General features: G+C 40.6%; 1 protein-coding gene across 2 annotated transcripts in view; it reads left to right on the top strand.

Annotated features, from left to right (window-relative positions):
* The first annotated feature begins 2,386 nt into the window (after nucleotides 1-2,386).
* The window catches only part of ST8SIA6 (ST8 alpha-N-acetyl-neuraminide alpha-2,8-sialyltransferase 6), a 62,902-nt gene continuing 50,331 nt past the window's right edge, over nucleotides 2,387-14,957 (top strand). Inside the window, exon 1 of one of the 2 annotated variants that reach the window (XM_085565932.1) lies at nucleotides 2,387-2,624. In XM_085565932.1, coding sequence (XP_085422058.1) covers nucleotides 2,617-2,624 — 8 coding nt within the window. In that variant the 5' untranslated portion in view covers nucleotides 2,387-2,616. The remainder of the gene's footprint in view (nucleotides 2,625-14,957) is intronic. The other variant, XM_085565940.1, reaches the window with a different exon arrangement.

The raw sequence follows: 14,957 nt of genomic DNA on the forward strand, positions 1-14,957 counted from the left end.
GGAGGACAAAGAAGGAATAAAGAAGGGGAGGAAAAAATAGGAAATTGTTTTCCCCATATGTTGTTCCTCTAAGAAAATGGAAAAAAAGCCAAAGGTGTGATTTTCTAGTAGATGACTCCCAAAGCACAGAGGTGCCTGCAATACTGAATACATCCACTATATTTGTGTCCCGACAAGCAGCACTGTCTTATCAGAAATACACCCTATGAAATACACCACAGAGAACACGTACTGCAAGCGAGGTATTACAGGTATAACTCAGAAAAAAACCACAAATATGATGGCAAATAAGTCCACATTTTGACTAGCAACTATTGTTAAACCAATACAATGAATGTTTATAGCAATTTTCTTTTAACACACTCTGGTCCTTATCTCAACCCTTGGTTCCTCTGTTCAGGTGCCAAAAAAGGACTGTCATTGTTTTAAGCCCAGCTGGAGACAAAATACCATCCCAGCCGCTCACTTAATCCCCCTCTGCCTGATGGAATTGGGAGGAGAATTGAAGTAAACTTGCATGTTGACACAAGAACTGTTTAATAATTGAGAATAGAGTAAAATACAGTAATAATGGTGAATAATGATGATAAAAATGGAACAAACCATTGATGCACGGTACAATTGCTCATCACCTGCTGACCGATGCCAGAGCTCCCTTCTCAAACCCAGATTGGCCATGCTTCCAGGTAACTCTCCCCAGTTTATATACTGGGAATGATGTTCTGTGGTGTGGGATATCTTTATGCCCAGTTTGGGTCACCCCTCCCTGCTATGCTCCCACCCCGTATTTTTTTTTTTAGTGCATCTCTTCACTGAGACAAGGAAAAATGAAAGTCCTTCACTTAGAATGAAATGACTTTGCAAAAAAATGCATCAGTCAGTGTGTTATCAACACCTCTCTCATTCTAAATCCAAAACACACCACTGTAACAACTACTGAGAATAAATTAACTCTATTCTAACTGAAACCAGGACACTGAGATAGGTAAAATAGTTGTTAGGCAATATCCAGAATGCATTCTTCCATAATACCCTCTCTCAAGCCTAATAACTCAATGGATTTTAACTTGTCTGCTGTGTTACATTGCATGACTACAAATTATATTTCAGGGAAGGAACACGGTGCATCCACCTGTGTAAAGAAGTGATAAGGAAAGGTTATGAGGAATCATGAAGTAGTAAGGAGCTGGAGGCTAGGGAGTTCTATGAGGAGGACATGGAAATAGACAGGGCATGGACACCCTGACATACAATCAGTGAATTTAGTCTACAGATTCTGAAATTTACAACCTGCAAGGCTGAATATGTGGCAGTTGACATGCTCCAATTGAACTGGAAGTATCAGAGATGCATGTCCAGATCAGCAAAGGCATAAATCAGCAGGAACCTAGCTGGAGCATCTGAATGGATGCTCATACTGCTGAGTAGTGACTTGCAATAGGAGTGTGTTTGTGGGGTGAAACAGTTGCCACTGGGGATCCACTGTCCACACTGTCCAGGGTGGGGATGTGGAGGGGGGTTGGAGGAGGCTGTTAATGCCATTAGTTTTGGAACCCACTAGATACCACCCAACCCAGAAACCTGTCTTCTGGTTTAATCTAATCTGAAAGCAAGCCATCTTGTGTACCCTGAGACAACTCCACAAAGCAAACAAAAAGAGGACTGATAGGGTGACTGACTTTAAAAACATACCCTGAGTGTAATACCATCTCAATTTCTCTAACAGTATATAACAACAACCTGAATGGAAATCATTCCCATAGGCAGGAAAAAGGTTGGTTAAGAGGTGAACTAATACACATGGGAAACAAAGCAGTGCTTGTTCCAGAGTTCTCTGTTTAGGATGTTGAAGTATTTCTCACGCAGCTGTTAACAGTTTGTAAAATGCCAGAGACCCACAACTCCAGAAAACACTGATCACCTGTGCCTGGATCTCTGTCTCTGGCACCACAGACGTCTGATCCCGCTCTGGGACCTGGGGTGATGCTGCATAGCCAGTAACACAAAACCGTTTCTATTTCCTCTGACCATTAATCACTCAGGATTTCATTCGTACTTAATGGCAATAATTTGGGCACTTCTATAAAGACTATAAGATTTCATGTACTTGAAGCCCTTCTGCTTTTCTAAGGCACTCACATTTTCTTTTTCTAGGAATAGCCTTGCTGATAAAATGAGTCACCTAGCCCTCTGCCAGCAGCGAACATGATGACTGATGCTTAAATGGCACCTTTCACGCTAGGAATGTTTAAACCTATGTGTGGAATCCTTCCCTGGCTGCTGGCTGTGCTGTCAGTACGATGCCAGAGCCTTTCTGCATGCACAGACCAGGAGGTCTCAGTGTGAGGATTCAACACCCTTCGTTACTGCCTTGGAAAGGATCTGTGTGTGAGGCTCTGACATGGCTGGCAGGCTTAAATATTACACAGGGAGTTATGGTGCTCCTAGGCCATGTTGCAGAGAACAGCAATGGAAGCCCATTGTGCAAGCCCACTGGTGAGGTTCCTGCAGCCATGTCACACACACCTCTTCTCATTCTTCCTAATTGTGCCAACAGCTTGATCCTCTAGCACACCAGTGGTCTCCTGCATGCTGCAGAGATCCAGGCAGTAGAGCATGAAAAGGTAAGTGACATGAGCTTTAATGTTTATTCTGTTCCTACTGGCTTAACACAAGCAAGACTTGACTGTCTGCCTTAGAAGCATGAATTAATTTCTCAGGGATGTGGTGTCTAGCAGCACTAATGTTAGATAGAAGACTAAGTATTTAATATTGATATTTTATGGAACGCTCTTCATGGGCAGAATCGCAACACAAAGGCATCTGAGGAGCAAACACCTCAGCTGTCCCTTCAGCCAGCCAGCCAAACACATCTTCAGCTTCTCTACCACAAAGTACCTGATTCAGTTAAACCTGTAAACTATAGAAAAGGAAATAGAAAAGTAAACTTGAACCTCATTTTTTCTTTTATGAAACTTGAATTTCTGCAGGATCTTACAAGATAATATTGCAAGTATCAAATAAAAATATACTTCAGTTACAAGGGAAGTCACTGTTGCTACAGCCAGAAGAAAGTGAGAGATTGAAGAGGATGGCGTCATTCAGGGTTGATGGGAACCTTGGTCTTTTGAAAGCCTGTGCACATCTGTCCAGCAACATCAGTGGTTTTCTATTTAAAGTCAAGCACTGGTTCGCTGAACCTGACTCAAAGATAACTGCAGCTTGTTTCATAAAACTGGAAAATTAATTGGTGTGAAATGTATTGGAAAACAGAATGGTAATTCATATGCCTCAGCAGTTTCCTTATTAGGTAAAACAAGCTTTTGATTGTTCTCCCAGGGCATACAATACTTCAATATGCTGCAAAATAGGCTTTTAGAAAATGAGCCAGTATGACTTGCATACCTCAGTGACCACTTTTGTGACAAATGCAAATGAATACTTTGAATCCAAGGTCAAAGTCTAATCATCAAAATGGCAAAGGCTCAGTCACTAATTTCTTTAGATGTACTCTTCACCCTACAAAAACAGCCCGCCCTGGGCTGACTGAGACCCAGTGGGGTTTGCAGATGACTGGGACCACTGGTTGTCCCTGTGATGAGTTCCCTAGACAGCTACACTGTAAATTCTTCACAGCAGATGCAAAAGAAAGCAGCACGGGATCAAAATCCTCCTATGGAAAAGGGAAGACCACACATTAAAATAGCAAGATTAGAAGCTCATAAAACAAAAGGGTGGCTTAGGGTTCTAGATGTATCATATTACCAATGATCTTTTACAGTTGCCTCTACTCCTTGGAACCACTGAATCATTTCCTACTTGGCCATGTCGGGAAATGTCAGCTTTTTCCAAATTAATTCTATCTGGTTGCATCAACTGAAAATCCAGAGTGGCTCAGTGACTTAGTGTGGGAAAGACAGTTGCGTAGAAGAATATAAATTAATTCATTATCCTGGCAGAATTAAGCTCATTTTAATAGCACCACCTCCTACATTGAACAATGCTAGAATAAAAATTAAAAGGTAAGTCCTTTAGCAGGAAGTGTTCCTTTTTTGGTCTACATTGTTTTTCAGCAAGTAATGATAATAACATCCATAATAATAGGATGCAGGAGGTCTGGATGGTCTCTGACTCCCTGAGGAATGGGGTGATGAGAAATTATGTTGACTTAAGCATATGTCCAGAAGGATTAATTTTGATTCTGTAGTCTTGGTATCAGCTGCTACCTCAAAGGAGATGAGTGTGTTGGTGATGTTTCTAGGCTACTGATTACTTGATATCCCTGACCTGAAAAATGACAAGATCCCTGACTTCATGTTTCCAGCCTCACTACAGACTATTGCTAGGAGAGAGAATTACAAGAGATGGTGAGACTGTTTTAAATACATCTTTACATCTGGTCAAGACATAGATTTCTAGCCCAACAATAACATCTATCCCAAGATGTTATCTCATGGTGTGGGTTCATTCAAGTAATAACTGGGGTGATGTTAAGTCAACACCACATAGTGCATACCACAGCAAAATCCCTGTCCAAGCTGGCGGAATCCCTGTTGGCCAGGAGCACCTGCACAGGCATCAGATCTTCTGAGCCTCAGTCTTAACTTATGTGTCCATGTTTTGTAGGCAATATGCAAAATGTGATTTGCTTGATGATTTTGGAGTGCAGACAACTAATTTTTAAAAGCTTGTCAGCCCCTCTGTGTTTTGTGCCCTCCCTGGGACACTACTGCCTATCTGCTCGACACACCAGACAAATCCTCCAGGGTGCTCCCAGGCCACCCCCAGCAGCTGGTGGATGGACTTTTTGCATGGGCAAGCAGCTGGCCTGCCTCCTCCTGCCTCGTCCCCTTCCCCATGGGCAGCACCCAGAGCAGCTGGATGGGGCTGGTGCTGCTGTGCCATCGACCGGACAGAAGCTTCTCTTTGAACACTGCCCAAGTGGCTGGGATTTAGAATGTCTGCACTAGTACAGGCTAATGGAAAACCAACCTGTACAAATGAGCTGCAATAATCTCCAAGTGAATGATTTCTTGTGTTTTGCTAATATCTTTAGATAAATCCAACACCACATTTCTAGAAGATGCCTACATTATGAGTGGACTTTCTCACCGTGCAAAGGGTTTCACTCTGCTGATGTCGGTCTGCAGGAGAGGGGAAAGAACTTGGCACAAAGCAGCATCCATGGACATGTAATTTCCAACATGACACTTATACCCTAACCATACTGTGTTTGCAGACATTCATTTGTAAAGATTTTCCTTTTCTCTTCCTGAAAAAATTGCATTTTTATGGGTAAAACAATCAGTGAAGGTGGCCGGTGCCACTATTCCCTTTAAATTTTCAAAAATAAAAAATAAGCTTAAATAATACAAAGGACAACTCATTTCTTGTTGTTATCTATTATTCAAATGTATTGTCAATAGTTAATTATTTCTGGTCTGTTTTCCCATGTCAAAAATCTTATATTTCATGCCTACAGTCATGCAGTAGGAAAAAATAGCATGATCAATGACCTCAATACAATGAAAATAACCCATTTTAAAAGATCTGTTTCCATACAGTCTAGAAGCTGAAAATTTCACATCCTATTTCTGAAAAAAACCCAACCCAACAACATTTCAGGGAAACAAAATTTATTTTCAAATAGAAATTAATTTTTACTGTTTTGAGTGAGGTATTTGAATGAATTCTTTCAAATAACACTGGCAGAAACTGGGATGAGTTTGTAAACAACTGTAAAAAAAGGAAAATTGCACTTTTCTGATAACATATCCTTCTTCATAAAAATTGCAGCTAGTCCTATTTAACCAGGAGCTGTTTGTGAAATGTGAGCTGAAATGTGAGCATTTCTCAAAGTGATGAATGGTGTCTCAGCAATTCCTTCTCTCTTTCTGATGATCTGTTATAATGACAGCAGCTTTTATCATATCTCTATTTGTGAGGGCCCTTTGCTTTCTTCCTTCTTCTACTACAAAAGCTCTCAAAGGAAGCTTTTGTGTGTCAGGAGAAGCTAAATTAACATAATATGCATCATCTATAAATAGTTACTTCAAATTAGGCTTCTACAAAACCTTGAAGCAATATTTCCTTTTTTTTTTTTTTTTTTTACTGCTGGTAAAAGATACAATCTCATATCACATTTTTTCCTTTTTAAAACATTAATGTTGTTGTTCTGATTTTGTATGTTTTTTAATGCTTTGATCTAGCCACAGGTAAAGATGGCCAGTTCATTGTTCCTGCATTTTGAATTTGTGCAAGAAAAACTGTGTTAGAAATATGGCATGTGGTAATGGCAAATTAATTACCAAGGACAATGCCAAATTATCTGTCTTAGAGACAGATCCTGGAAAACATGGATTTTTCATAAGCTCTGATCCTAAATTTTTTTCAAACCTTTTGAGAAGTGCTTCCAAAAGTAAAAAAATTGGAAAGAACTCATAAAATGAGAAGGATTAAGACAAGGATAATTTAATTAATATTTGGGATGAGGATCATGAGAAATTGATAGCCACTATTTGTACATCATAACAATCAAGTTGTGAAATTATCAGCTATCCAAAGCAAATGAAATAACGTAATTATTTCTTTTTTATTTCCCATAATTCCCAGCCAAATCACAAAATTTAATTCCATGTAACAAGGAAGCTCAAGAGGCATTTAGACAAATTCCTGGAAGATAATTTTTTTTTTTTCTTTAATAAACGAGACAGTCCAGAGCTAACCTCCAGTAATGTGGAGATTTCACAGAGCTGGGTTTGCACTAACGGAAAGTTTACTGTTTGCATCCTTCTCCTTTTGCCTTTTTCCTCTCATGTGTAGCTGGAGAGAGGCATTGAGGCTTCCCTAACACACACAGTGGTTGTTATGATCTTAAATGTCTCATGGGCTGCCCAGACTGCACTGGAGGCAAAGACCCGGTGCCACCTGGTATGGGAGGTGCACGTCAGCCCTGGGGCCCCTTCCCCGCATCCCTCCCCTCGCGCCCAGGACAGCCTGGCACAGACACCGAGCCCGGGGCGTGAGCAGGGCTGTGAGATCTGCAGAAAGCCATTGGTACTGAGGCTGACTGAGGGTCGTTGCCACTGAGTTGTCAGCACTGTGAATGTCAGGGGCTGCCAGGAAGGAGGCAGCAGATCCAGCTGTGCCAGACAGCAGCAATCTGGCCTGTGTGCCGCTCGCCGTCTGCCGCACTGGGACGGAGGAGGCTCAGGACTGTGCTCCAAAAGAGGCTGGAGCTCTTCTGCCTCATCATTCATTGTCTGAGACTTTCTTCTAAAGACCGAGAGGTGCAAAAAATTTTTTCCCTGTGAACTACGCAGTCTCTCTTCAACACTAGTTGCTTACTAATGGCTGGTATTATCAAACACAGCTTAAAAAAACCTGCATAGGAACACACCAGTTCTTCCAAAATATTTTTTTTTTCTTTTTGGTTTCTTTAGCACTGAGGAGCTTTCTTTCTACTTTTTTTCTCCTCATCAATTCTAGGGACTAATACTTTAGTTTTTAAAGGAAAAGCTTGTCTTTTCAGAATCCCATTGCTTCAGTGACTAAGCAGTGAGGGAAACACTAAATAACACAAGATAGCTAATTAAATCATAGGTGTATTTAAGTTTGTTTAGATTTTGCCATGAAAATATTTTCCTGATCTTCAAAGTGGCTAACATTTTAATCCTGGCCAGGGAAAGGCAACTACCCCTAATCTAATGTAATCTAATTTAGGGTTCACAATGAAGTTAACTCACGAACAAACAGTTTACTTTTTAATTCCATGGCAGTGTAATACATTGCTACATCCTGGAAAAATTACTTATCCCAGCTCATGTATATATATAAAAGTTATTTACATAAAGCTAGGCTACAATATGAAACAGCTACTCAAAGAATGTCTGTTTGGTTCAAATTAAAAATAGCAAGTGCATTGAAGATATCCTATGAAAACTACTATTTCAAACTAACAAGACTCCTCAGTAAATATTTTTTGAAAAAAGGTAATAGCTGAATAATCATAAAACAAGCTCTCTGCTTAGCCAAACTCACTATGCTTCTGAGGCAGTACCATCTACATTAACTAACTACTACTTCCCATTTCCCTTAACAGTCACTTCTTCAGGAGGAATTTACAAAATGAAAATAGCTTTTTATTGAATAGCCAGATGTTTTGAATGATGGAAATTATTTTAATATTTCCACTTCCGTAACCCAATACAATGACTTAAAAGTAACAGAAAAAAAATTCTTAAAACATGTTCACAGGAGATGTTTAGGAGCAGATTTATTGCTCTGTTTTAATTTGTCTATAATTTTCCAGAAACTGCAGAGTAAGTATTTTTTTTCAAATTAAGAGCTTTTTTAGCATTCTTGCCGACCCTTTCTTTTTTTAAAGGGTTTAGCTCCTCTGTGTTCACTAAGATATTCCAGGTGTACTGTCACCCAGGAAGGCCTCCTGCATGGCTGGGCTTTGTCTGTATTCACCATGTTTTGTGGCTCTTAGGGTTCTTTGTGCCCAGGCCCATTCACCTGGCACATTTATGGCTCAGTACACTAAAACCTGTGGCAGCTCCTTCTCTTGAAGAAGCATGCTCAGTCTGGCAGAGTATGAGTTGTAGAGACGTAGATGTGCCACTAAGGAACATGGCTCAGTGATAGACTTGGCAGTGCTGGGTTAAGAGTTGGACTCTATGATCTTAGAGGTTTCCAGCTTAAATGACCCTATGGTTCACTGACTTGAACCTAGATTTTTGTTAATCATTTTTTTTCTCATGAATGCAAATAAAAGATCAACCCAATATTCTTCTAAAGTCTCTTATGAATTTGAGTTGAATTCCCAAAGCACGTGCACACTTTGTGACTTTCTCAATATGAATAGCATAAGCCACAACCCTGGTAGTGCTCTGCACACCAGTGCCATCCAGCCTGAGTACCAGAGCCCTTCAGATGACGGATGAGTTATTTTGGTGGATGCAGGATTTCTCTGTGTAGTTCCCACAACTATATCTGCTCTCTGGGAAATTTAACAGCAAAACCATCTTTGATTTCTGTGGTAAGTGCTTAAAAAATTCCACCTGCTATAAGGTGAGTGTGGCAGACATCTTCTACATGAAAAGGATAAAGGCTAATTTTGGCTCTAAATTCAGGATAAATTGAAGTAGATAGTGTGAATATTGCAGGGATATGATAACTCATGTCAATAAGGCCATGAGAACATCACAGAATCACAGAATCAATAGATTGGAAGAGACCTTCAAGATCATTGAGTCCAACCCATGCCCTAATGCTTGAACTAAACCATGGCTCTGAGTGCCACATCCAGTCTTTTTTAAACATGTCCAGGGATGATTACTCCACCAACTCCTGAGGCAGGCCATTCCAGTACTTGATCACTCTTTCTGAAAAAAACCTATTCCTAATATCCAACTGATATTTCCCTTGGTGCAGCTTAAGATTGTGTCCTCTGGTTCTGTCAGTTGCTGCCTGAGAAACAGAGCAACCCTGCCTGACTACAGCCACCTTTCAGGAATTTGGTTGCATTAGAACATGAACAAGTCTCAAAATTATTTTTCCGACATAATTAAACACGCAAGTATAATTAAATGCTATATCTATAAAGCTTAGTCCATGTCAAAATGTGACTTGATTCAGCCTTGTGTCTCTAGTAGAAGTTGTGTGCCAAGCTATTTAAGCAATACTCATTTACAAGCTTGCCATCATCTCATACATGCAAAAAATCAGTGTTTTCAGAATGCTTTTAATTCCCCTAAATATTTCTTAGGACAAGATGGCTTTACCTCACCTGTAACTGAAACATTGTCTCGGGGTTATTTACGCACATGATAATAAATACCAGGTTAAATATGTTCACTTTTGGATGAGATAAATTTCTCTCCAGAAGTGAGTATCATTCATTTAAGTATAAATGGAACCAGGGTGAATGGTTCAGATTTGGATGTGTATATTTCATATGACTGTATCTGATAATATGAAACCCAACCATGATGTGCCATCTGTGTCCTATAAAAGTAAACTTTTGTGTCTTTGTTTTTTAAAGATCTTTTACATAAATAGATCTAATGAGGTTGATATTTTCAATGAAAAATATATCATTTCAGCTTCCTTTTAAAACCAGAAGCCTGTACAAGGTTTTGTATCTATAACTGGCAAAACCAGCTTGTTTGTATATTATTTATTCACTTTGCATCCTGTGTAGGTAAACACAGTATGTATAGGCTATTTAAAAAGAAACTGTGAATGGGGAGCTAAGTTTATATTTCATAACTTACTTTATTTCCTAAAAAATTTCTCTTTACTGAAATAAAAGTAACTGCCTACAGACTCAGGAATATAACCCAAACTTCCAAATTTTATACTATTTTACCCTTTTGATTACAGAATAGATAAGTACAGTCAAAGGTCAAAGGGGGAGTTCTGTCACTTTTTCCTCTATGTTACCTGAATATGGGAGTACATATGCTATAGTCTGCAGAAAATAACGTCTGTTTGCTATAACCAGGAAAAAAACTCAGAAGAGATCTGATCTTCATGTGCCCACCACAGAGCTCCTTCAGTGCTTCTTCACCTGGAGTCTGGGGAAAACACAGCTCTCTTCCCTGCTGTCCCCTCCAACAGCTGCTGCAGTGTGTGGTTAGGATGATGCTCTGTGCATGGAAAATGAGTGTGCAGCTCAAAGCACTGCCACTCATGTCACATCCAGCTTAGGACTTCAGCCAACTTGTACCCAGGGCATGGGTTCCTACTGGAGCTCTACCAATGCTACTCTCCTTGCCCTGCTCACATCTCCCTGGCCCACACCTCTTTCCCCAGTTTCCTACAGAACATCTGGCAACACCTTCTCATTGTGCTTTGGAAGTGCGCTCACGTTCTTGCTTTTGTTTAGCCTGAAATATTTTTGTGTTTGTTAAAAATGACCTGCACTCTAAGTCTAGATAAAATACATGGTCAATAAATGTAAAAGTCAGTAAATCATAGGACAGTATTTATAACTGGGCTGGTCATTAAAGACCAAACACTGAGTTATAGCACTGTGTTGCAGCTTTATGAATTATATGTCTGAACAGAGAAATCAGTATGCCACAATTTTGAATTACTTGGCACCTTTTAATTTTCAGAGATCATCTTGCTTCAGATCTTGACATGCGTCACTGGGCCAGAGAGGAAATGGGCCCCACGACTGGATCCTGTTTTACAGGGCTCAGTAGGCTACATGTAAATATCCTGTGCAGCAGATCTTTCAGATACTTGCCACTACACGTCATCCTCAGCTAGATGCTAACGTGCCTCAGAAATGCAAATGCAATTCAGGGCTGAAAATTTGGTTCACTGTGGTTAAGAAAGGGAGCTAGTTCCAACTCCTCCAATGTGGACTGAATTTGTGGTCTCAATCTCATCCTTGGTGAAAAGATTGTTGGGTTTTTTCCTTCCAAAAGGGAAATTATTCCACCATACACATTTCTGAAGACTAAGTTAACAAGACAGAAAAAGGTGGTGCAAAGGCTGAAGCACTGTCTATTCTTGAAGAAGATCCAAGCAATGTGGTTTGGAGCAGTTCAGGTAAGTGCTGCTGCATCTGCTTGCAGCTCTCTGTGGTACTCTCTGGTCAGTTGTCAGCAGGGCGCTCATTCAGCTTTTCATGGCCATACCCAACAGTTATCAAAACCATTTCACATATTGCTTACTTGTTAAATTCTCAGTTAGCTCTTAAGGACAGCCAAGCTGAGCCTGAGTGCATCTGGGGAGCCTGAATAAATTTTCTCCAGCTGCAGGTTCCAAGTGATGATTCCTTGCTTTAGAATTGACTTTTACACACACTCAGCTATTCGGTCAAATGCATACTCATGCAATATGCAAACACGACATTAAAGGCGAAGGATTTTAAATGCTGGTATTTAAAATGCACATCTCCCCAGCACATGATAATGTTGCTTTAAGCATCAGCATTCCTCTCTGCTGAAAATGCCTTCATTCTCCCTCTCCTCTGGCCTTAGTGTTCATGCTCCACAAACTTCACATGCTATTCTGTCCCCCACACTGAGCCTCTATGCTCCCTATGCACCTCTTCACTGTCCTGGAGCCTCCATCTTCCTCTTCCTCACTCCTGCTCTCCCTTTTGGGTCCTCTTCCTAAACACTGATACATTTTTAGATTTCTTCAGATCTACTGGTGATGCCAAGGCTGATCAATATAGACAACTCAGAAATGGTGTATGCAAACCATATATTTATAAACTTAGTCTATTTAGATGGACTTGTTAACTGTAGGGGATGTCCAAATAAGTAGTATGGGTGTTAAAGCTCTCAAGGTTAAAAATGAGGTTGGTCAATCTGTGAGAAGAAAATGACCATGTGCTGCAAAAAGTCTCACCTGGGAGCTAGGTACTAAATGCCTGTTCTGAAAATAATGCTACACATAAGAGTAGTTATTGATCCCTTCTGTTCAGATGGCACTCACTCTCCCTAAGCTACATTCGGTTTTCCCCTCTGCAAGACCTTAATTCTTTTCTGTCAGGCCATCAAAGGCACCGGATATAATAAACAAAAATATGCTCTCTCTGGAAGTACAGTAATTGAGAGGGAGACAAATAGATAAGTGACTATCTGAGGACCATAGGAGAGATTCTGGCTTACCCAACACACAGATTTTGCAGGAATAGCAGTATATTTGCAGAGCCTAATGAAAGTGAGCCACAGCTGCAATACAATCAGCAAGGCCTGTCACTGAGGTAAGGGATGTCAGCATATTTACTGAAGTCCCATACCTAGCACTACATGTTTAGAGGAGAGAGACAGAGAGGGAGAGAGCTGAGCCCAATTGATGATGATCTGCTGTGAGAAGGAAGATGTCCTAACTCCCTCCCTTGGCCTCTGCCTGCCACTTTCCATGCTCCTGGCCATGGCACAGGTCTTCCAAGGTTTCTCTCTTTCTCCTTGTGCTGAGAGGGGCTGTGCTGCTGGACAGCCCCAATCCAGCTGCCCCACTGCCAGTCCTGTCCCCAGCTGGATAGCAGTGATCATGCACTGGCTCTGTCATATGTTGGCACAAATCCCATCATGTTTTGGCTCATTTTGGACTCTGATCTACAACTGGCATCAATCAGACAGAGAATTACTTCAGAATTGGGAAAAAAGACATCTGAGACAACTCTGGTTTACAGCAAGCATTCCCAAATGTCTGTATATCTTGCTAGCTCTTAAAGTAACCTGGATTTATTTCTGTTTGGAGGTAAAGGCTTTCAGCTCCAGTTTATAAATGGCTCAAGATGTTACTAGGCAAACAGAAATGAATTGTGTGGAGTTTTTTTCCCCTTGCTTTCACTGACGATTCTGAAACAAGAAGCCACCCCACTGCTAAGAGGGAGATTTCTTTTGTATGGCTTATTTTCCTGTACTATTTCTCTTCACAAGATGTGCTGAAGGTTCAGTGACTGTCTTACTTTTCCTCATCACTGCATGGATATGCCCCCTGCCCTGTGTAAACACTGATGTTTCACTTCAGAGACACACTGAGCTCTCAGAGGAGTCTGGCAGGTGCCTCACCAGAAGCCCAGGTTAACATGCGCTTAAAGCTGCATCTGAGCTAAGGGACCTTGTTAAACCCTGACTCTCAAGCACCCTCACAATTACTCTCCTACATAGCTCCATGACTTATGGGACATGGTTTCTCCTCCAGGTGATCTCCTTTTCGTAGCAAGGTATCCCAGTCAAAATCCCCATCTGGCTGATCCCACTGTTAACACCCACATCCCTCATCTGCACCCCTTTGGCACCTTCTTTGTATCATAGGTTTATCAGCATTAACTTCGCCACTGCAAATAGCCTAAAAAGCACCTGATGATAGAAGAAGGAAAATCTAGCATTTGCAGCTGCTATGTTTCTAAAGAGCATTCAGTAATTTTTACTGCAGAAGATACTGTGAAAATCACTATTATGTGAGAATATGATTAGGTTATAATCTGGGCAGTCATATTTTTAACTCTGTTTAATGAGGTTAATGGCTTTTTCCCAGTTCAAAGACAGAGGTCCTGTCTTTATTCCTCCAAACCTCTCAAATCCATGAGTTCATGGTGCTCTGTACCACTTCTTTGTCCATAGCAATGAAGTAGTCAATCCCCATAGTTTGGCATAGGATTTTTCCTTAGTTTTCCATTTATTGTACTCCATGAATTTCAACAAAGTAAATATAGGAATGCTAAAAAAAAAAAAAAAAGGAGAAAAGGAAAAGGGTTCTAGCTTTTTCAGTGCACTGTGATCCCAAAAAGACATATGGAGCTGATCAGTCAGGCCACCCTCCTGGATGAAACCCAGTGGATAATTTTCCCATCCCAAGATTAGGCCTTCATACACCAGCCCCTTTTTTTTCTTCCTCTAAGTGAGCCCTGCTATTTGCTCATATAATGCCTTTATTTTCCTGAATTGTTGCTCTGATTTTTCATAAACATAAATGATGCTGACTGACAATCACACCCCATTACTTGTATCATAAAAGATGATTCTCAACTCCACTATGGCCTCTCATTTCAATCACTGTGTATTTTATATGCACACTTCAACAAACATGTGACCCCAAATAGGATTTTTCTACAGATGGGCAGCTGGACACACCACGTCCCACTCAGTGATGGAAAGAAATGTTTAGTTGACTTAATTACCTCAACCATTGACCACAGTGCCCAATGAGAACCCTTCTGTTATGTGACATCCCTGGGGGCATATTTCCCCTTCAGCCATGCAGGCATTTTAAAAGCCTATGAGAGCTGTACAGTCACTCTACATTCTGATCTATGATGAGTAAATGTTCCTCCAACAGTCTTTGTCAGTGCTCATTTACTTGCTTTGTTTGTTTGCTTGGGGTTTTAATAATTGTATTAGAAGTCTTTGCTCCTGATGTATTTGACATTGTGCCATTGGTCCATTAGGATTTGGTTGAGTGTTGTGCATTATTTT

Source organism: Lonchura striata, chromosome 2 (assembly GCF_050655825.1).
Source record: "Lonchura striata isolate lonStrDom1 chromosome 2, ASM5065582v1, whole genome shotgun sequence".
Classification (NCBI taxonomy): Eukaryota; Metazoa; Chordata; class Aves; order Passeriformes; family Estrildidae; genus Lonchura; species Lonchura striata.